The sequence below is a fragment of the Oncorhynchus tshawytscha genome, linkage group LG10 (genome assembly GCF_018296145.1).
Source record: "Oncorhynchus tshawytscha isolate Ot180627B linkage group LG10, Otsh_v2.0, whole genome shotgun sequence".
Classification (NCBI taxonomy): Eukaryota; Metazoa; Chordata; class Actinopteri; order Salmoniformes; family Salmonidae; genus Oncorhynchus; species Oncorhynchus tshawytscha.
Window position 1 is genome coordinate 50245902 of NC_056438.1, and position 23581 is coordinate 50269482.

General features: G+C 42.0%; 2 protein-coding genes across 13 annotated transcripts in view; both read right to left on the minus strand.

The window, feature by feature from the left end:
- Positions 1-1255: 1255 nt before the first annotated feature.
- On the minus strand, positions 1256-11517 carry snorc (secondary ossification center associated regulator of chondrocyte maturation). The gene is made up of 4 exons (XM_024435479.2): positions 11500-11517; positions 11078-11225; positions 2848-3018; positions 1256-2499 (listed from the first exon to the last, which is right to left on the minus strand). Exons 1-4 carry the CDS (start codon positions 11500-11502, stop codon positions 2390-2392), a joined length of 432 nt encoding a protein of 143 aa, XP_024291247.2. The 5' UTR covers positions 11503-11517; the 3' UTR covers positions 1256-2389.
- Positions 11518-11926: 409 nt separating this feature from the next.
- The window catches only part of gigyf2 (GRB10 interacting GYF protein 2), a 37622-nt gene continuing 25967 nt past the window's right edge, over positions 11927-23581 (minus strand). For all 12 annotated transcript variants that reach the window (XM_024435462.2, XM_024435459.2, XM_024435463.2 and 9 more), the window contains 5 exons: positions 21851-22068; positions 16252-16391; positions 15865-16067; positions 13082-13232; positions 11927-12879 (listed from right to left, as the gene is read on the minus strand). In XM_024435462.2, the coding sequence (XP_024291230.1) occupies positions 12812-12879; positions 13082-13232; positions 15865-16067; positions 16252-16391; positions 21851-22068 (780 nt within the window). In that variant the 3' untranslated portion in view covers positions 11927-12811. The remainder of the gene's footprint in view (positions 12880-13081; positions 13233-15864; positions 16068-16251; positions 16392-21850; positions 22069-23581) is intronic.

The following is a 23581-nucleotide window of genomic DNA, read 5'->3' on the forward strand; positions in this document are numbered from 1 at the left end:
ACAGTATTCTTCAATCATGTTGAATTTGTCTGGACAGCATTCTACTATCAATCAATCAAATGTAATTTATAAAGACCTTTTTTTTTTACATTAGCCAATGTCACAAAGTGCTATACAGAAAACCAGCCTAAACCCCCAAACAGTGAGCAATGCAGATGTAGACGCTACAGTGATATGAGCTATATAGAACATACTGCACCATATCAACTTTTTTTATGACAACTTTGAGGAAGCACCCGATTCTGATCAAGATAACTTCAATGTTTTACAGGGAAATACATTTTTTACTCCCCCTAGTGGAATGTATTTATTATGGATCCAGCAAAATTAAGTTGATACAATTTTAAAAACAGAATACATTGACAGATTTCACAACACGCTGTGTGCCCTCAGGCCCCTACTCCACCACTACCACATATCTACAGTACTACATCTGTGTACGTGTGTATAGTGCGTATACTATCGTGTGTGTGTGTGTCGGTACCTATGTTTGTGTTGCTTCACAGTCCCATAAGGTTTATTTTTTATCCGTTATTTAAATGTAATTTTACTGCTTGCATCAGTTACTTGATATGGAATAGAGTTCCATGTAGTCATGGCTCTATGTAGTACTGTGCGCCTCCCATAGTCAGTTCTGGACTTGGGGACTGTGAAGAGACCTTTGGTGGCATGTCTTGTGGGGTATGCATGGGTGTCCGAACTGTGTGGCAGTAATTCAAACAGACAGCTCGGTACATTCAACATGTCAATACTGCTCATAAATACAAGTAGTGACAAAGTCAATCTCTCCTGTTCCACTGTTCAACTATACCACTGATTGACTGTGAATGATAATCCATTACTATTTCCCTTTTGAGGAGTAACTGGTGTGCCATTCTAACCTTTGACCCTTGGTGTCCTGATCATATACAATTGATTATATTTCCATGTTCCTGATGACTTGGGTCTTTTCCAAACCAGAACCCATAGAGCCAGTTCTAATCTGGAACCATGATGGAAGTTTTACACATTTTGTGCTCCCATGACTCATTTGTTCCAGTTTCACTAAGCGTCAAACGTGCTGCTGACTAGCACATCCGGCACCTGTGAGTGAGTGACTTCCACTCGTCAGCGGGTATTTGTGTCAGTCCAACACAATAACTTATGACAACACCTGTTTGTATTGTGATTGGATGAATGAAGCCCTCTATTCTGCTTTACAGATAAACACCAATATATTACCCATATACATTTGAAATAAATGACAAGACTAATATTTGGTTGTAGGAAGTGATTTATACAATATAAAACATAGTTCAAAACAGGTGATATTACCTTAAAGAATATTTGTTTTACATAAGCATTAGTTAGTTGATTGGTAAAACGCAAGAGTAATAGAGAAAATCTAAATATTATACAACGCTTCCCATCAATCCCCCCCAAAAACACAAACACAACAGTCATTCTGCCGTTTAATAGGCAAGGTTATTTGCTTTGCAGGTAAAAAAAAAAATATTAAAAAAATACCCTGTTTATGTTTATTTATTGACGACGCCAGCATTTTCATATTAAAATATTATAGTTCTGGGTCACTATCAATATGTTTGTTCCAATGGAAAATGGCAAACGTTTCTTAAATTAAAAAAAGACTACTTGCCAATAAAAGGTAGCACATTGTGTGCATTGTGAAAACATTCTCTCATGAGAGAAGATCATTCCAAATAACATTTGGTCATACAAGTGAATTCTGTGTTGTACATTTGGTAAATCATTTCATTTTTCATTCTACTGTCAATAACACTTCACTTTTAACCAAACAGAGTAGGCACTCAGCAACGTAATGAACATGGTGGATTCATCGTCACAAAGACACACTCATCACACCCGTTCATACACAAAGACAGACAGGATACAGCAACACACAACAGAACCGTCAGAAAAAAAATGACTTCCACAAAGATCAGCAAGAACAAATCAAAGCTGGACAAAACATTTCGGCACACAGATCATTACAAGTAAAGTAAAAGGGATTTTATTAAAGCTATGACGTTACACTGGAAGAACCTGCCAGTCTCTAATGTCCTCTTAGGGGCAAATCCTAACTCCCACTTAAACCTCCAATTGAGAACGTAATAGTGGACATGGGGGCCAACAAGAACAGCATGATTATAGTAGCTAGAGGCTGAAGGTATTTCATTGTCAGTTGCTCTTCAAGGCCAAAAGGGACCTGCCACATACCATTACAGCATCCAGGGTTGTAGATGGTTTCACTTTCACAATATGTGTGTGTGTAAGGGAAACGGAGTGAATGGGAGAACATTTAGAGAATGGGGAAAATCAATAAAGATAGATGAATGGAAGTGACAAAGAAGTGAAAGAGAGAGATTGAAAGAAAGAGGAGGAAGTGGCTCTAGGAAGCAGTGAACTTCCTGAGTGTAATGACGATGAGGGCGAGGAGGACTGAAGCCCCCAGGACGACTGCGATGACGATGGCTGTGATGGCACCCGGGCCCAGAACACCTGGATACAGGGGCACACAGAGAACACACAACGAGCAAAGGTCAGAGGTTAGGCCACCAACCTGACACTCGAGTATAAAGCAGGATTGTCAAGTCAAGGTCGAATTTGATTTAAAATGCATCGTCACAGTCTCGATACACTTTACAATGGTGTGGTTTATTACCAATTCAGGGGTTGTGGTGTGGATTTACAGACACAAAAAAAAAACTCCAGCGAGCTTTGGCCAATGGCTCTTCACATGCAAATGTTTACAGAATATACTATTTTCTAAATCCTCTGGGTATAACCCAAATTCTTTATATTAATAACATTTCAATATTGTTTTACTGGTGATGGGAAATGTCTCACTTTCCTCCTCGTCCACGGCCTGTGAGTGGGTGGTGTCCTCGTATTCGAAGGTCAACACACTCTCGGTCATATCCTGGAAGGGGTCTTTGGTGGTGACTTCATACGCCCCCTCTCCGGACAGCGTGTCCTGGTTGTCCCCTTGTAAAGTGGGTGTGGGGTCTGCCGCAGTCTCTGTGAACAACAGCAGTGCAACAGTGTGTGTGTGTGTTTCCAATTTGGGCTTGTTCAAATAGTTAAAGAGTCTATAACTGTTTAAATGTAGCATCTTGTACATATTTGTAGTGCAAATGTGTGGAAAACAAGAGTCCATTGGAAAACAGACATTCTGACCTCAATGGGACTAACTGGTTAAACAAAAAACATGGAGGATAAACTCAACAAGCTCAGTCATACACACACTTTCAGTTTCAGATACATTTAGTTATATAAACAAAAAACAACCGAGGTAAAAGTGTGAACTGAAAAAATGACAAATGTTACATTACACGTAATAGTTTGTCTAAGGAGTAGCTTTGCTGGTTTGGCGGCTGCTAATGTGAGGGACAGAGCTGTGAATGTAAGCTAGAGTACTGACAGAGCTACATGTTAGCCAGTCTTTGACGCTGCAGTGGAAAGAGGGCTAAGCTAGTGGTTCATTCCACAAAATAGTGCCTATTTTTTTTGCGTCTGATATTTTAAATAAAAATTGTGCATCAATAAATTCATGATATTAAATGACGTGCCCTTCTTTATATACCAGGGAAAATTCAATACATCTGCATTTGGACAAGTCCCTCTTTAACCCTGTGACTTCGAGGAAGATTTTGACCCACTTCATCCCAAAATGTCTCCAAGTTTCACCATCATTGTAAAGCTCTAGTTATTTTGTTGCTTTGACAAAAGTCATTTCAGAAGATTGACTTAAGATGAGCTGGTTCTACCATTTCCTGGTGTTTTGTGGTGGAAAACCTAGCGGTTCAAGAATAACAACTCAACCCTGTTACCCATAGATAGACAGGCTGGAAAAATGTTTACAATGTCATTTGGTTTGTGAAGCTTGCATTCATTTTCCACTCCCTGTTGCACAGAAGCTTCCATTCCCACTGTCACAGGGGGTATTAAAATAGTCAACCCTGTTACTATATTTGGCACTTACTACAGTAATTGTATTATTTAACCTCTTGAAAAGGGAAAACACTTCTTATGAAGCTGAACATGTGTTCCATGACAGAATATTAAAATGAGGTGAAATTATTATTATTATTATTTTTACCCAAGTTACACTTCTCAAAAGGCACAGAATTAGTGGAAGAACTAATAGCTTTTCTGTGCTGCTCTGCTAGCAGCCTAAGACACAGAAAGGAAGGCTTTGTAGAGGATCAGCACTATCTGTTCACAGTTCAGGTAGCCTCCACTGTGTGCTCGCTCAACTCCTCCGCACACCTCGCTCTTCTCTCCACCCTGCATCTCCCCTCTCTCCTGCGTCTCTCACTCCTCTCACCTACATTCCACAGGTCCTAGCATTGAGGTGGTATGCGACTTTTCACACCTTCATAGTACCCATGGAATCCAGATCTCTTTAAAAAAAAGCTGTCTCTCGCGGTTCCCCAGTAGAAGGCAAGGCTCAAGAGTACTAAGAGTGGATTCTGGATACGGCCAATTAAATTGACTAAAATGCAACATAATTCTCTCCAATGATCTGAGAAACACTGTGTCCTCGGTGGCTTGTGTTAAAGGGGATTGGAAACACTAGGATTTAGAACGCCAGCTAACTAACTGTAAACCACCGTTCCCCTTCAAGCGCACAGCTGAGTGACCTTGCTTTTTTGAATCTATGGAACGGGGAAAATTCGATCCCAATCACCTAAGAAAAACAAACCGTCCACACACACGCATGTATGATGCCCACACAAGCCCACCCATTCACTCACTGACTCAACCTACCCAAGCTCACACTTCACATACCAACAAAACCATAAACATATTTACACCTAGGCTATTTACGACATATTTACCTTCCAGCTATGAAGACACCCACTCTAAACTTCATAACCTTACTTAACACTGCAAATCTCCCAACCAAACATTCCCACTCACCATAGCTAATAAGTTTTATCTTGAAAATACACAAACAAACATCACTTCAAAAGATTGAATGTGCGGGAGACAATTCCAACGATAAATACAGAATAATGTCCAAGAACCTATGTCCATTGCGGCCCATCCTTACGACTTAGAATTCCAACACCACACACAAACTGGTGATAGATAACCCTGTTGGTGATGGCCTGTGTACTCCGGTCTGTACACAATCTTTTGAACTGATACATTTGGTTGTGTATTTTCAAGATGATCAGATAAAAAAAGGTATTAGTTATGGTGAGTGGGAATGCTTGGTTAGGAGATGTTCAGAGTTCAGTGATGGCCTGTGTACTGCAGCCTTTACCCAGGCGGGGTATAGGCCGGGCAAGCGGGTGGGGTAAGTATTTCTGCTGCGTGTGTTGACTCGTGTTAGCATGTGGCTTCCTGTGCAGGGGCTGACTGCAGGTACAGAGCCCTGGGCCTCTGGCCAGCCCTGCCATCAATGAGGCCTTCAGCCCATGGCACAAAAGGCAACTTGTGCGTTCAGGGAGGGCGGCTGCAGTCGAGACAGGCTCCAACCGGTAACGGCCAGCCAGCCCCAAACCTACAGTAGCCCCAGCCCATAGAATGGCCGGGCACTGGACGTCAAACAAGGATGTTTATCAAATAGTCGGTGTGTGTGTGTGTCTGTGTGTGTGTGTGTGTGTGTGTGTAAAAAGGCTGTGCCGCCTTGGACAGCTTTGTTTAATGAAGACGGGGAGAAAAAAAGCTCTCTGATGTTTTTTTCCCGTTGGTGTTTGTTTGCCTCGTCAAGGAGGGCAGGAGAAATTTGCTTCTCCGTAATTTCCAGTAATGGCTCCCAGACTTGACCGCAGCGCTACCGTTGACCAGCTGAATCCTCTGTCTTTCATCTCCCACAGATCAACACTGAGCTGTATCTATTCTCATGACGCAGTTTCCAAAGGTGTTCTCACTACCAGTTTCAGGTAATACCAGTCTACCAAACCCTGCTACCTGGGTCTACACACAACCAATCTGTGACAAGACACTAACATGGGTATCACATCTAGTATGAGTAAGCCCATAGGCTCTCTGTCACTCACTGACAATATGTGAACATTCAAGCAGTTAAGCTAGGGCATCCCTCCATGTCTCATTCGCCCAGAGGAACAGGTCCAAACTCCACTAACCTACACAGCTGCCTCACTGAAAACCCATGATGATGGAACGTGCCATCTCAGTATTATGTGCCTCTTGTCCCCGTTAGCTACTGTAGTGTGACCTAGACATGTCAACGAACCACAGACAGAACCCACAGACATTAGGAAAAGGCTGATCTCAGACACTAAAAACAAAGACAGACGTTGGTAGCTTTGACCTCTCCAGTCCAGTCAGGATTTCACACGGCCCGGAGAGATGACAGAGCTTGCAAACGGGCGTATGTGAACGCCACACTGCCCGGGCACCTGGTCCTGCGGCTGTGCCCACCTCCAAAAGGGGCATTGCCTGTGCCCGTGTTTTCGCCTCACCTCACCTCTTTGACTGCCTCCCAGGTGGGGTTTACTCCACCTTCCTCCAAACACCTTCTGACAAACCACAGGGCGATAGCTACAAATATTCTGTTTGTGAGGTTCAGAATTTATAGCAGACCTCTCCTCACCACCTGTAGGCTGGTAAAGGCCACAAGTTGGCCAGGAAGGTGTACTACGGCCGGGTCCCATTACTGTAAAACAGCTTCCTTTTCTTGTGTACTTTACTTCAGTGATCACTGGACTATTGGACTATAAATACATTATAGTCTAAATATTGGTGTATAAATTGTGCCTTCCTGTATTATGCTGCCTTCCTGTATTATACTTCTGCTAAAAAATGTTTATTATATTCTACTGAGCCATTTACCTTGTGTTCGTATTGTTGAGAAGGAACATCAAACTAAGCATGTAATTGGACAATGTATACCATGTGTATCCTGTACAGTTGAAGTCGGAAGTTGACATACATTTAAACTCAGTTTTACAATTCCTGACATTTAATCCTCGTGAAAATTCCCTGTCAGTTAGGATCACCACTTTATTTTAAGAATGTGAAATGTCAGAATAATAGTAGAAAGAATGATTTATTTCAGCTTTTCTTTCATCACATTCCCAGTGGGTCAGAAGTTGACATACACTCAATTAGTATTTGGTAGCATTGGCCTTCATTGTTTAACATGGGAGAAACAATACGGGTAGCCTTCCACAAAGTTCCCACAATAAGTTGGGTGAATTTTGGCCCATTCCTCCTGACAGAGATGGTGTAACTGGGTCAGGTTTGTAGGCCTACTTGCTCGCACACGCTTTTTCAGTTCTGCCCACAAATGTTCTATAGGATTGAGGTCATAGCTTTGTGATGGCCACTCCAATACCTTGACTTTGTTGTCCTTAAGCCATTTTGCCACAACTTTGGAAGTATGCTTGGGGCCATTGTCCATTTGGAAGATCCATTTGTGACCAAGCTTTAACTTCCTGTCTGATGTCTTGAGATGTTGCTTCAATATATCCACAATTTTCTTCCTCAAGATGCAATCTATTTTGTGAAGCGCAGCAGTCCCTCCTGCAGCAAAGCGCCCCCACAACATGTTGCCGCCACCCCTGTGCTTCACGGTTGGGATGGTGTTCTTCGGCTTGCAAGCCTCTCCCTGTTTCCTCCAAACATAACGATGGTCATTATGGCCAAACAGTTCTATTTTTGTTTCATCAGACCAGAGGACATTTCTCCAAAAAGTACAATCTTTGTCCCCATGTGCAGTTGCAAACTGCAGTCTGACTTTTTTTTTTAAAGTGGTGGTTTTGGAGCAGTGCCTTCTTCCTTGCCGAGCGGCCTCTCAGGTTATGTCGATATAGGACTCGTTTTACTGTGGATATAGATACCTATGTACCCGTTTCCTCCAGCATCTTTACAACGTCCTTTGCTGTTGTTCTGGGATTGATTTGCAATTTTCGCACCAAAGTACGTTCATCTCTAGGAGACAGAACACGTCTCCTTCCTGACCAGTATGGCGGCTGCATGGACCTATGGTGTTTATACATGCGTACTATTGTTTGTACAATAGTGGTACCTTCAGGCATTTGGAAATTGCTCCCAAGGATGAACCAGACTTGTGGAGGTCTACAATTGTTTTTCCTGATGTCTTTGCTAGTTTCTTTTGATTTTCCCATGATGTCAAGCAAAGAGGCACTGAGTTTGAAGGTAGGCCTTGAAATACATCCACAGGTACACCTCCATTTGTCTCAAATAATGTCAATTAGCCTATCAGAAGCTTCTAAAGCCATGACATCATTTTCTGGAATTTTCCAAGCTGTTTCAAGGCAAAGTCAACTTAGTGTATGTAAACTTCTGACCCACTGGAATTGTGATACAGTGAATTATAAGTGAAATAATCTGTCTGTAAACAATTATTGGAAAAATTAGAAAGTAGATGTCCTAACCGACTTACCAAAACTATAGTTTGTTAACAAGAAATTTGCGGAGTAGTTGAAAAACGAGTTTTAATGACTCCAACCTCAGTGTACGTAAACTTCCGACTTCAACTGTACATACGACTAATACAACTTGAAACCCGGATGAGGTCTCTGGGAGGTCAGTACAGAGGCAGTGTACTATGGCCGCGTCCAAATCATTCTAAACAGCTTTCTGTCCTTATCTACATCCCTTCCGTGATCACTAAGAGATGAGGGCTTGGGTCGCGAAGGGGAGAACAGGAGAACTTTTGTTTGGGTCCAAATACTGTTACACTGTTTTTCTTTCCTCGTCTTCTTTTCTTCGTGACCCCTAAGAGAAGAACGACCTGGATAGGTCATGAGTCAGAGCAGTTATAAAATGAGAAAAAGAAGCTTTTGGTGGAAACGGTTTAGTAAGCAGCTTGTGTTCCGGCCATGACAGGAGTCATGTGGGTGCAAAATGACATCATTCACATACATCACTCATGGGTTAACTTTGAGATTTGCTGAACAGGTGAAATACAGATTGTGGTGGTGCTGATACTGAATCTTATGCTTGTGAGACCAGAGACATATCATTGGTACAGGAAATACAAAATTATCAAAAGAATAAATCTTAAAATGGTGCAGTTTAAAAAAAGAGAATGCACAAGGTTCCAAGTTGAAATGCTAAACTGAACATAATGATCATGTAAACATAGATGAAAGAAACGGTGAGCTCAGTAACACCTCAACACTCGTCTACAAAACGTCTCTTTATCAAGCCATCCAGCTCATCCTACGATGATACAGGTGTGTAACAAATCATTCTAGCGACGAACAACGCCATCCTAGCTCTACATTCTCCGGCATGACATTGATGTCAAAAGCTCAGCTTGGTCACAAAAACAGGGCGGCAGGGTAGACTAGTGGTTAGAGCGTTGGGACTAGCAACCGAAAGGTTGCAAGATCGAATCCCCGAGCTGACAAGGTACTGCCCCTGAACGAGGCAGTTAATTAACCTACTGTTCCTAGGCCGTCATTGAAAATAAGAATTTGTTCTTAACTGACTTGCCTGGTTAAATAAATAAATAAAAAATAAAAAACATTGTCCCAGGGCATGCCAAGCAACAGTGTTGTACAGGTCACCGTTTCGAGGAAGACTTCATCAAACCAACCAGCTCAACCTCAAAATCCTTTAGGTGTGTAACTATCATTCTAGCGTCAGACTCTCCGACAAGACATTGACGTCTCAAGCACACTGCTGTCAATGTTCCACTCACTGCTTACTGACAGTTCATTGTTTGGAGGAAAAAGTGGCATGTTTCTGGTGGCTTTAACCCTTGCCCTGACCCGTAGGGCCTTAGGAAAGCAGCACCAAGGCCCTCACAATCCCTGGCTTTGTGGAATCCCCTTCATTCCCATGCCTCGCCTTAGGCTTATCACTTAGGTGTGAGAGTAGGAGAAAGAGAGCAAATTGAAGGGAGAAAGAGAGAGAAGTTAACAGAGAGGAAGAGGTAAACAGAGAGAGAACTAGAAAGAAATGGGAGGGATAAAGAGACCGAGAAATGGAGGGAGAGAAAAAGAGAAAGCAAAGGGGGAGAAAGATTGAAAGAGAAACAGGGGGAAATAGAAAAACTAAACGAGAGGGTGAGACTTCCTGCTGATCAACATACAGAATCAGCAGATTGGCTGGAAGACCACACGCACAGAGAGGGTTCTCGTAAAAATACAACTCTTACACTCTTAAGAGGGACATCAAATAAATTCCAAGTACTTGCTGTCATTTTTAACCATTTAATCAGTGCAAGTAATTAAAATGTCAGCGGGGAGCTTTACTTTGATAAGCTCCTCTCACATTTAACAATTCTCTCTAGAAAAAAATGACAAAACCTTATAAAGAAGCACATAGAAACGGTTGACGACACCTGGCAGAGCAAAACCACATCCAGATTGAGCTAATATTGCGTTTCAGAAGGGTTCTAAACATGAGTTATTATATGAAAGCAAGTGAGTCACCGTGTTTGTCAAAGACTAGCTTTCAGTCTCTAAATGTCCCTTTTCTCAAACAACTGCATCATTTAAAGTGCAAGGCCTCTCGCAACAGGGCCTCTAGGTCAATAGTGGGGGAAAATGACACGTACACACACTCACCTTGAGAACAGCTAAATATGACCATACTTACCCACTCAAATGAGAAACATTCAGAAAAAAACCCTAGAATATTCTGATTCTTTGTCCACTGAAATAAAGTAGAACGTCAATTTGAATAAAATTTTAATGTCCCTGAAATTGCACATAATATTGTTGATGTGCTTGTGGGAGCAAAAGAAAAAGCAGGGAGTATATTTTTGCCTTTCAACTTTCCAACAAATTACCTTCAACAACCCCTGCATTTCTGGTGGCAAATCTTGAGTCTGTTTTTCACAAGCACACCCACTTATTTCTAATCCACATCTCTACAGATGACTAAACAACCAAACCAGTGTTCTACCCTTGTCCTCTTGCGGTGAGGTCTAAAGGCAATGTCTAAACACACTCATAACATTGTAATAAATACATTTACTGTAGCGGGAACTGTTTTTTGATGCATTCAGACTTGGGATATTCGAAACGTAAAGACCAAATAGACGTATGTATCATATATTACCCTCCTTCCCATGACTAATACAAGGAAAACCAGGAGAGACACTGTCCGGCAGGGAGCTTACCTGAGTGGAGGGTGGCTACCCAGAGGCCGAGGAGGGCCATGAGGACAAGTCTGGAAACGCTGCTGCAGTTGGCCATGTTTCCTGTCTCTGTGAGGAGGATGACTGGACTGGGAGTCTCCAGAGCTCCTGAAGCATGGGCTAGTGAGGGCTGGAGCGAAGGGAAAAGGGGAAGAGAGGTGAAAGAGGGGGAGGAGGGACTGTGTATGAAGACAGAAGTGTCTGGACAGTGCAGACTTTGTCAACACCTCTGATGAGGGTACACCCACTTCATACTCCTCAGAAAAACAAGGAAATACACCCTAGATGCTGATTAAAGGTTAGTTCAACCGTTTCCACCTGAACAGTTAGGGTTAGGACTGGGGCAGGGTACGCGGATCCTAGATCTACCACCGGGAAACTTCTACTTGGAGAAGAAGACTCACCATCCCAACACCTTCCCAGGCCTCTCAGTCCATCGTCCCATGCTTTCCAGTTGGTAGATCATCGATACAGACTCAGGTATTTTTTCACAAAAGTTCGTATTGGGGGTAGTATTATCTGAGGTACTGGTAAGAGGTTATGGGGGGTCAGGTTGCTAGTTGGAGATAGCTATAGGTTGTGAGAAGATATGAGCTTTGCGTCACCAGAGGCGGGTTAGAGTAGTATTGGAACTCAGTGACTGGGATGAGATAAATACACAACGTTGAATCTTACACAGGATAACAAATTCCCTAAAAGTGTCAATGTTTTTAAAAATCTGTCTACAGTGCATCAGCATCAGAGGGGGGTGGGAGTACAAACATTGTGCAGGCAAGAAGGAAAAATTATACACTTTCAGTATTTTGAAGTTGTTCATTCATACAAAAGACATAAGTGTGAACAGCCCACACAAGAGACTGTTTTATTTCATACCGCAATAGAAAAGTATGACTCCAGTAGTTCATCATTTTCATATATTATAATACAGATGCAGAATTGAAAGTTTATTCTTTAAACAGCCTAGTATTTTACAAGAAATGGATAACTACTTGGAACTTTCGAGCATGTCCTTAAAACAGGACATCAGCGGGCACACATCCTTAGCTCCTACAATGCAACCATCATCCACAAGCAACTGGCAGAAAACAGGAGTGAGGAGAGAAGATTTAACAAAATGGAAGGGGGATGAAAAACTTTCAATAAATTAAAAAATAAAATAAAAAAGGTCTAAATGACAATTTTTTTCATTGAAAATCCCCCCGCATCCCCACCCTTATGTCCACGCGTAAAATAATTCCATGGGGAGATGATTGCATCAGGAAATGGCCTCTCTTTTTGGGTACTTTCAGACACCAGAGACTAGGAGGGAACTGAACAGCCAACCATAGACGGGGAGAGACATCCACATCCTCCTCATCCCCTTAGCTCTGCTCTCTTCTCCGAGAGAAGTCAGATTTCAATTCATAGATTTTTTTTGGTCAGTTCGTTCAATGTTTCATTGCGTGAATGTTCCGTTTGATTGTCTGGCTGCGTCATTAGCCTTCTCCCGGTCTCCCATAGGGCAAAATACTCATTAGGGATGTTTTTGGGGTGGGGGTCCTTTGGCACTGGAAAGCATCCCCAGCTTCCAATGACAAACATTAAATTAACTTAAAGAGAACAGAAAGAGGATGCATTTTCAAAAATGAAAAGTAAAAGGATTGGGACGGGACGTGTGGGCGGGGAAAATGACAGCTGTTCAAAACGGATTGAGTCAGTGGCGGCAGAGCAGTCCCTTTAAAAGTCCTCCACCGTCTCTATCTCGCCCATATTCAACCTCTCAGACGCCGCGTTCACAGAAAAACCTGGGGAGAGAACAGGATAAGTTACGTTAGATTCAATGTCAAACAGTTAAACAATAGAGCACTTCTTATCAACGGATGCTGTGAGTTGCCAGGTAAGGCTGTATCAATTACAAGTGGTGATATAGGAATGAAGGTGATACAATAACAAATGACTGTCATACTCTTAACTCCGTAAAAAATGTATAATTGTATTTGTCCTCACCTAGCAGGCTGGGGTCTGCCCGGACCATCTTCTGCTTTTTCTTCTTCTTCCCTGAAGTGACGGTCTCGAAACGTGCCTGCTGCTGGAGGCTGGTGTGGTTCGACTGGTACCGAGACGGAGAGCCCATCCCGCTCACGCCCCACACTGAATCCTGGGAAATGGAGTCACAGGGGAAATGAGGGGTGAGATAATTACTAACTAGTGGTATATCGGTACCAAAACATCATAATGCATATGATTCCAACATTTTTTAATACTGTTACCGTTACATATAATAGTAGCCATATCTAGGAAAACCAAAGTTCCAAAGGCTGGGCCTAATATAGTGTATAAGAGGTCATACAATAAGTTTTGTAGTGATTCATATGTTGATGAGGTAAAGAATATTTGCTGGTCTGTGGTGTGTAATGAGGAGCAACCAGACGATGCGGGCGACGCATTTATGAAACTACTTATTCCAGTTACTAATAAGCACACACCCATTAAGAAAATGACTGTAAAAACTGTTAAATCTCCTTGGATTGATGAGGAATTTAAAAATTGTATGTTTGAGAGGGATGAGTGAAAAGGTATGGCAATTAAGTCTGGCAGCCCAACTGATTGGCAAAAGAACTGCAAATTAAGAAATCATGTGACTAAACTAAATAAAAAGAAATGAAACAAAGAAATTATATAAAGAATGATATTAAAAAGCTTTGGGGCACCTTAAATGACATTTTGGGAAAAAAAGCCAGCTCCTTAATTTGAATCAGATGACACTCAAGCACAGCACTTATACAAATGACCTCAACTAAATCTTGTAATAAATAATGTGGAAATTGAGCAAGTTGAGATGACTAAACTGCTTGGAGTAACACTAGATTGTAAACTGTCATGGTCAAAACATATTGATGCAGTAGTAGCTAAGATGGGGAGAAGTCTGTCTATAAGAAAGTGATGCTCTGCCTTCTTAATACTATCAACAAGGCAGGTCCTACAGGCCCTAGTTTTGTCACACCCTGACTATTGTTCAGTCGTGTGGTCAGGTGCCACAAAAAAGGACTTAGGAAAATGGCAAAATGGCTCAGAACAGGGCAGCACATCTGGCACTTGGATGTACACAGAAAGCTTATATTAATAATATGCATGTCATTCTCTCCTGGCTGAAAGTGGAGGAGAGATTGACTTCATCACTACTTTTATTTATGAGAGGTATTGACAAGTTGAATGCACAGAGCTGCCGGTCTAAACTACTGGCACACAGCTCAGACACCCATCCATACCCCACAAGACGTCTCTTCACAGACCAAATCCAGAACAGACTATGGGAGGCACACAGTACTACATAGAGCCAAGACTACATGGAACTCTATTCCACATCGGGTAACTGAAACAAGCAGTAAAATTAGATTTAAAAAACACCTTATGGAACAGCGGGGACTTTGAAGCAACACAAACATTGGCACACACACACGATAACATACGCACTATACATACACATGGATTTAGTACTGTAGATATGTGGGAGTGGTGGAGTGTTGGCCCGAGGGCACACAGAGTGTTGTGAAATATGTGAATGTATTGTGATGTTTTAAAATTGCCTTAATTTTGCTGGACCCCAGGAAGAGTAGCTGCTGCTTTGGCAATACTAGTCTATTTTACACACTGGTCCAATGACGTCCACTTGACTTCCATGCGCATATTACGTGTGGCAGCTGTAATCCGCCAGCCGCATCCCCTTCCAGCCCTCACTCACCTGCTTCCCTCTGTCCGCTCTTCATGCACATCTAATCCTCCATCAGATTATAAAATATAATTTAGCTGTGACGGCGAGGGTGGATGGAGACCCTGAGCAGTCATCTGTGATACATTGGAGCAGCGCGAACATAGTTGATACATTGTATGTCATTTCACCACCAGAGTTGTTGCCAGATAATTGAATGTTCTTTCTACCATAAGGCGCCTCGCCAATGTCGTTTTAGAGAATTTGACAGTATGTCCAACAGGCCTCAAACGCAGACTGTGTGTAATCACGCCAGCCCAGGACATCCACATCCGAGTATTTCTGCCTGTAATAAAGCCCTTTTGTAGGGGAAGAAAACTCACTGATTGGCTGGGCCTGGCGCCCCAATTGTCCGATTTCCTTATATGAACTGTAACTCCGCAAAAATGCATGTGGCATTTATATTTGTGTTCAGTTTATATTCCTTCCTCCATTCTTCAAGCCAAATCACAGGTAGGCCTTGCAAATATGAGCAAATTAGCCCTTCTTGGCAGTGTTCTATTATAAAGTGAACAGTGTAAAGTAATGTGTTGTATTGAGCAGAAGTGTGAATATCAGTGACAGGTGTTGTATAGCCCATGAGCATAACTTTAAGAAAATGTGAACAAGTGTCAGGGGACGATGTGAACAGGACGCCAGGCATATCTGAACTGTTTCCCCGGTTGTATCGCGTTACATGGCCTTCTATCGTATCGATAATAAAATGTTACCAATGTCACAACACTAGGTAGTTCAACTATTGGTGGTGGATGAGGTGAGCATCCCCCTACTATTTAAAGTGCTTTGGGTGTTTTGAAAAGCGCAATATAAGTCTAAACGATTATCATACAACTATAGACTACAACTAAACGCCAAACCAGGGGAGTATTCATTAGTGCACACCAAAGCAAAAGGTTTTGCAATGGAGAACAGATTGCAACAAAAACAAGTTTATTTTTTACAAGTTTGTGTCTCGTTTGGTTACTAAAAAGATAGCTACACCCCAGTTGCCCAATGAACTGCTGTGCCATGTTTCTCTCACCTGCTGTTGCTGTTTGAGAGTCGGCTGCTGGTTCTGTGGGGCCTGGGGCTCTTTCTGTTGGTTGGCCTTCTGCTTGGCACGGCGTTCCAGGAACTGCTTGGCAAACTCCTTAGCCTCGGACGTGTCCCCCAAGTAGGCGCGCACGTAGTCGTGCACCTCGTACGGACTGTCCACCTCCTTCAGGAAAGACGCAAATGTCGGGACTAGAGGAAGAGGGCCGGGTGAGTTTTAAAGATGGGGTCACACACAGCCAAGGTTACTTTAGGTTCAAGACACCCTTTCCCTATATAGTGCACTATTTTGGGGCAGAACCCCTAAGGAATAGGGGGTGCCATTTCAGACGCACCTAGGTTGTTGGCGGTGTGTGTGCGTATATTATATACTCACCGTCCAGGTTGTTGGCGGTGTTGAGGGTGTGCAGGGTCTGCTCACACCACTGCATGAAGCCATCCTGCTGGCTCTTATTAACCCCCTGGAACAACTTCAGCAGCTTCTCCTCCTCCTCCACCTTCTTATTGGCCCGACTGCTGCTCACACAGTTACCACACACGATTAGATACATTGGCCTCAAAACTTTTAAAGACTTCCTGTTAAACCATCATCCTATTTGTAAGTGAATCATCATATTCAGGGACTGCAAACTGGTAAGGGCTGAAAAATGTGAAACTTCCATATGAAGTGCAAGAATATGTGCTTATTTTCAGAGAATAACAAGTACATAATAGACATATTTCAAAAGAGTATCCTGTGGGGGGGGTAGGGCTCCTTGGTCTGAACTGAAAGTTTATTATGACATGCTTTGACAATCTGTCTCCCCAGACAGGAATACATCAGTATTCAATGCACCTGTATTTGACAAGTTGTTCTATAGAGGTGTATAAAGACAAGTAAAACACAAATCCGGTCTCACATCTCTAATACTGTATACTAATGCTATAACTATTTTTATGCGCTTCAGCACTCAGCAGTCCCGTTCTGTGAGCTTGTGTGACCACAATGTCTTGCTCCCAGACAAACTAAACAACTTCTTCGCTCACTTTGAGGACAATAGAGTGCCACCGACACGGTCCGCTACCAAAACCTGTGGACTCTCCTTCACCGCAGCCAACATGAGTAAAACATTTAAATGTGTTAACTCTCGCAAAGCTGCGGGCCCAGACGGCATCCCTAGCCACGGCATCCCTAGCCACGGCATCCCTAGCCGCGTCCTCAGAGCATGCCCAGACCAGCTCGCTGGTGTGTTTACAGACATATTCGGTTTCCAAAACTGCAAAGATATTATCTGTGAGTGCCACAGAACTCATGCTACAGGCGAAACCAAGATGAAACTTCAGCCAGGAAATGGGTAGAATTTTTGAAGCTCTGTTTTCCAATGTCTCCTTATATGGCTGTGAATGCACCAGGAACCTGCACTTTCTGTCGTTTCTTCAAGATGTCTGCAGCATTGTGACGTATTTGTAGGCATATCATTGGAAGACTGGCCATAAGAGACTACATTTTCCAGGGGTCCGCCCAGTGTCCTTTGTCTAAATTGGTGCGTAATCTTCAGTTGCGGGCATTTTCTCCTGGGATTCAGGACAGAAAGCACACTTCCACGAACGATGTATCATCGAAGAGATATGTGAAAAACACCTTGAGGATTGGTTCTAAACAACGTTTGCCATGTTTCAGTCGATATTATGGAGTTAATTTGGAAAACAGTTAGGCGTTTTTATGACTGGATTTTCGTTTTTTTTTTGGTAGCCAAACGTGACGCACCAAACGGAGCGATTTCTCCTAAACAAATAACCTTTCAGGAAAAACTGAACATTTGCTATCTAACAGAGTCTCCTCATTGAAAACATCTGAAGTTCTTCAAAGGTAAATGATTTTATTTGAATGCTTTTCTGGTTTTTGTGAAAATGTTGTCTGCTGAATGCTAACGCTAATGCTAACGCTAAATGCTACGCTAGCTAGCTACTGTTACACAAATGATTGTTTTCCTATGGTTGAGAAGCATATTTTGAAAATCTGAGATGACAGTGTTGTTAACAAAAGGCTAAGCTTGAGAGCTAGCATATTTATTTCATTTCATTTGCGATTTTCATGAATAGTTAACGTTGCGTTATGGTAATGAGCTTGAGGCTGTATTCACGATCCCGGATCCGGGATGGCTAAGTGCAAGAGGTTAATTAACCCAGCCCTGTGCCACTGGGTCCTGGACTTCCTGACGGGCCACCCCCAGGTGGTGAGGGTATGAAACATCTCCACCCCGCTGATCCTCAACACTGGTGCCCCACAAGGATGTGTTCTCAGCCCTCTCCTGTATTCCCTGTTCAATCATGATGACTGCGTGATGCACGCCTCCAACTCAATCATCAAGTTTGCAGACGACACTACAGTGGTAGGCTTGATTACCAACAACGACGAGACGGCCTACAGGGCGGAGGTCAGGGCCCTTGGAGTGTTGTGTCAGGAAAATAACCACTCAATGTCAACAAAACAAAGGAGATGATTGTGGACTTCAGGAAACAGCAGAGGGAGCACTCCCCTATCCACGTCGACGGGACAGTAGTGGAGAAGATGGAAAGTTTTAAGTTCCTCGGCGTACACATCACGGAAAAACTGAAATGGTCCACCTACACAGACAACGTGGTGAAGAAGGCGCAGCAGCGCCTCTTCAACCTCAGGAGGTTGAAGAAATTTGGCTTGTCACCAAAAACACACCAACCTTTACAGATGCACAATAGAGAGACTGAAAAAACAGCTTCTATCTGAAGGCCATCAGACTGTTAAACAGTCATCACTAACATTTGAGTCACTGCTGCCAACATACTGACTCAAATCTCTAGCCACTTGAATTATAAAAAATTAGATGTAATAAATGTTGTGGCGAAATCTGCTCGGAGCCTTCACCGTGCGCTGCCACTTTAAGAGCGCATGAGCAGTAAGGAAGGAGGAGATAAAGGGAGCTCGTTCAGCTCTTTGGGGAGGGGCTCTTGGGTGGCGCGACAGTTTGATTGTGTGTGCTGTGCTGCAGAAGTTTTGTTTGTTTTCAGCGTGTGTAGTTTATAGAGTATATAACTCAATCATTGGTGTAATCGCTCTAGGTCGTGGTTGTTTTCGTTTGGGACCGCGCCTGTTATGGATCGCATGGATTAGTAGCAACATTGTTGCGAAGCTTTAACATACAAACCAACAAACCATCGGACAGTCAGACAGTACACCTGCACGCCTGAAGACCACAGCTAAGATCTCTCTTATCTTTTTCTCTTTCTCTTCCCTCTCATTCCAGTGCTTTACCCTGCAACAGACTCTCTATTTTTCAAATGCACTTCCCATTGAAGTTCATTAGAGCTGGACTATTATTTCCCTGCCAGAAGTGTTTGGAGGGACATTTTAGTAGGTTGCTTGCAAGTTGTATATTATGTGAACTGTATTGAGGTGGGGTGTACTAATGACATGTGGCCGTGAAGACTGTGGACATTTTTAAGGCCTTTGTTGTGTCGATGAACACCCCCCACATTCATACCCTCTGCACTCATCCACTAGAAAATAATACAGATTATTGCAAATCCTATGTTGATGACTGGGTTCGTTCTTGTATGAAGTTGCTGTGGAATTGCTCTGCCATTATTAGTATTAGTATTATTGTATGAGGTATTCTTGTTTGGGTTACCCCTGTGTTGTGATGTGGGTTTTATATGGTGTGTATTCTCTTTTCTCTCCACTGGCTATCTGGTAAACAGGCTACACTCTAGGCAGTCTCTTCTGCTGATGTGTGTGTGTCTGGTAGTGGTACTCTCTCTATTCTACTCTTTTCCTTTCGGCATGGTTAATACCTGCCTGGCGCCCGAACAAAATCTTTCTTTACCCTCTCTAATAAATACCGCTACAATGTATCACTAGTCAATTTAAACAATGCCACTTTATATAATATTTACATACCCTACATTCCTCATCTCATATGTATATACTGTATTCTATACCATCTACTGCATCTTACCTATGCCGTTCGGCCATCACTCATCCATATATTTATATGTACATACTCTTATTAATTCCTTTACACTTGTGTGTGTATAAGGTACTTGTTGTGAAATTGTTAGATTACTTGTTAGATATGGTCGGAACTAGAAGCACAAGCATTTCGCTACACTCACATCTGCTAACCATGTGTATGGGACCAATAAAATTTGATTAGATGTGACTAATGGGAAAATAGGCTTCTCCCCTTAACCACCCTGTGCACGGAACCCGCTAGCGGGCTGAAATTCCACAACATACGGTGCTCGCTACATAAATAGTCATAATAAACATTCATGAAAATACAAGTGTCTCACATGTATCGAAAGCCTAGAATCTTGCTAATCCAACTGCGTTGTCAGATTTTAAAAAGGATTTACTGTGAAAGAATGCGATGCGATTATCTGAGCATAATCACAAACTGCATTAAAATAAATTGTTTACCTTTGATGATCTTTTGTTTGATAAAATCCGTTTTTATAGCCTAACACGAAACATTTTGTGAACCGTTTGTGTAGTGAATTCCGTCTCATTCCATTTTCGACGACACATTCCAGGTAAATAACCCACACAGAACGTGACTTTTCCAGTCATGTTTGGTTTCACTGCAATCAACTGGTTTGTTTGTAACGCAACCCATGTAGTAAGCTCCAGCGTAAAGAGAGTCATGCACTATTGAATTTTCATACCGGAAGAAGCTACGCATATTACGCCTGCATTGTTTGGTGAATGCGCAGATTCAGCTGTTTATATATCAATCATTATGGCAACTAAGTCAAGGGAAAGCTAAATCTAAGTCTAGATATATAGATGTACCAACAATTTTAGAATAAATTGATTGGGAAGGTGAGAGAGATTGTTGTAGGACGTTTCATTTAGCGATTGTGGAGGAATATTTTTTGAACGGGAGAGGACATCGTTTTGGACTGGTAAGTTCTTATCATGCTAATGCCCTTGTCTGAAATTAATAATATAAAATATTATTTGTGATTTTTTTTTATTTTAGAAGCAATATATAAACATTTAATGCCATGAAATGTGAGATGCGTGTGTCTGCCGCCCCACCCCAACCCACATGAAATAGCCAATTTGAGGCTGTTGAGGAGAGTGCAGGACCACATCAATGGCCAAAGTGAAATGGAGACAGTAGATACAGCTGGTCTGTTGTAATAATATAATATCTAGCTGAAATGTCATAATATAAGAGAGACAGTAGATCTAGCAGGTAATAATATTATAATATATTCAACCTTCAACTCTCTATATATATCTGTTTATTATACCTGTTGATACAGGGCTCATATGTGAAACTATTCCAACTGAACATTTTCTTTCACAGTGACACTGACTCCGAATGGGAGTCTTATGTTAAGTTAGAATACCATTTTGGCATTTTGTATATAGTTATTTGTTTCAAAATGTATACTTTCACCAATTTGGCCACTTGGGTACATTTGGGCTACTTGTGTGGGATACCTGGGTGACTTCATAATAAATGTCATGTAGCACACTCATTTTGGTTAGTTATCATTCTGAAACTTTGCACAAGTACTGTTGCCCTCTTATATTTTTCACTGAAATTGTCCCCATCATCCTATCGGAATGTTTGTTTTATCTTGTTCATTTTAAAGATGTTAAAACAATGAAAAAAACCATACGTTTTTTCTTTTTGTATCTAAACCAGATCTATTGTGTGTTATTCTCCTACATTCAATTCACATTTACACAAACTTCAGTGTTTTCTTTCAAATGGTACCAAGAATATGCATATCTTTGGATCTGTGCCTGAGCTACAGGCTGTTAGATTTGGGTATGTCTTCAGACGGAAATTGCACAAAGTAGGGGGGGAGCTGCAAGAGGTTATTAATACCTCAAATGTAAAAAATAGCCATGTAGTAGAGAACTGTCCTGACCACAACCTTTCGAGTCAAGCAGCCAAAATAGACACGCAGGTGTGAGCTGTTAAACTGTTAGGTTGTACCTGAGGTTGGCGTTGGCCTTGTTGTTCTTTTGAGCGTTGGGCTTCCTGGCGGGGGGTGGGGCCTGTGGCGGGGGCTGGGCCGTCTCGTCCCAGAAGCCCATGTTGGAGTTGGTGCTGTCGCCCCAGATGCTGCTGCTTTCTCCGCCCCAGTTAGGAGCTCCGCCGCCCATGCTGCTGGTGGCCACCGAGCCCCACACTGAGGAACTCAGAGCAGTGGTCTGGGGGAAAAGAGATCCAACCTGGTCAGACCAGCTATGTACAAAGCCATGTCATTGTGGAATGCTCTGCTACTAGAGGTTAGAAAAACAGATTTAAAAAAAACATCTGGCATCAGAGTGCCTATCCTCTATTGAAAGATCTAATTTAACTGTACTGTATATAAGAATATGAAGTGTGTAAATAGTATTTCGGATGTCTTTCCTATATATATATAACTTATTTTACTTTCATAATTTATTTTGAATGTACTCTCTTATGTTGTTCTTGTCTATTACTGGGTTTGTCATGTATTTGTACGTTTTATGTGGTCCTCAGGAAGAGTAGCTGCTGTATGTACAGTAGCTAATGGGGATCCTAATAAACTCAAGTAAACCAGTGTCATTACGGCAAATAATGAAGGGAAGTATTCCAACAGAGTAGTCTAATTTAGAGCAGTGTTTGCCCGACGTCTTCTCCTGGGCCCCCCAGACGTTCAATGTATTTGATTTATTCCAGACCAAGAACACCTGATTCAGCTTGTCAACTAATCATCAAAGCCCTTGATTAGCAGAATCAGGTGTGCTAATCTTTGAAACATCTGGGGGTCCACAAAGAAAGGTTTGAGAAACACCGTTTTAGATAGAGGTCGACCGATTAATTAGGGCCGATTTCAAGTTTTCATAAAAATCGGAAATCTGTATTTTTCAGTGCCGATTTGGCCGATTTTATTTTTTATTTATTTTTTATACCTTTATTTAACTAGGCAAGTCAGTTACAGTACAACTAGTTCAACGCTCTAACCACCTGCCTCTCATTGCACTCCACGAGGAGCCTGCCTGTTACGCGAATGCAGTAGAAGCCAAGGTAAGTTGCTCGCTAGCATAAAACTTCTTATAAAAAACAATCAATCAATCATAATCACTAGTTAACTACACATGGTTGATGATATTACTAGTTTATCTAGTGTCCTGCGTTGCATATAATCGATGCAACGCTGGGGGATGATTTAACAAAAGTGCATTTGCGAAAAAAGCACAATCGTTGGACAACTGTCCCTAACCATAAACACCAATGCCCTTCTTAAAATCAATACACAGAAATATACATTTTCAAACCTGCATATTTAGCTAAAAGAAATCCAGGTTAGCAGGCAATATTAACCAGGTGAAATTGTGTCATTTCTCTTGCGTTCATTGCACGCAGTCAGGGTATATGCAACAGTTTGGGCAGCCTGGCTCATTGTGAACTAATTTGCCAGAATTTTACGTAATTATGACATAACATTGAAGGTTGTGCAATTTAATAAGAATATTTAGACTTAGGGATGCCACCCGTTAGATAAAATACCGAACGGTTCGGTATTTCACTGAAATAATAAGTGTTTTGTTTTCGAAATGATAGTTTCCAGTTTTCGACCATACTAATGACCAAAGGCTCGTATTCCTGTGTGTTATTATGTTATAATTAAGTCTATGATTTGATAGAGCAGTCTGCCTACCACCGCTCAGTCAGCAGCAGGCTCGTAAGCATTCA

What these genes read in the sequence shown, in the direction of transcription:
- snorc (XM_024435479.2), bottom strand. An exon ending in GGTAGCCACCCTCCACTCAG is followed by an intron (nt 3,019 to 11,077) that starts GTAAGCTCCCTG and finishes TGTTGTTCACAG; the next exon opens with AGACTGCGGCAGACCCCACA. An exon ending in GGCCGTGGACGAGGAGGAAA is followed by an intron (nt 2,500 to 2,847) that starts GTGAGACATTTC and finishes CCCTGTATCCAG; the next exon opens with GTGTTCTGGGCCCGGGTGCC.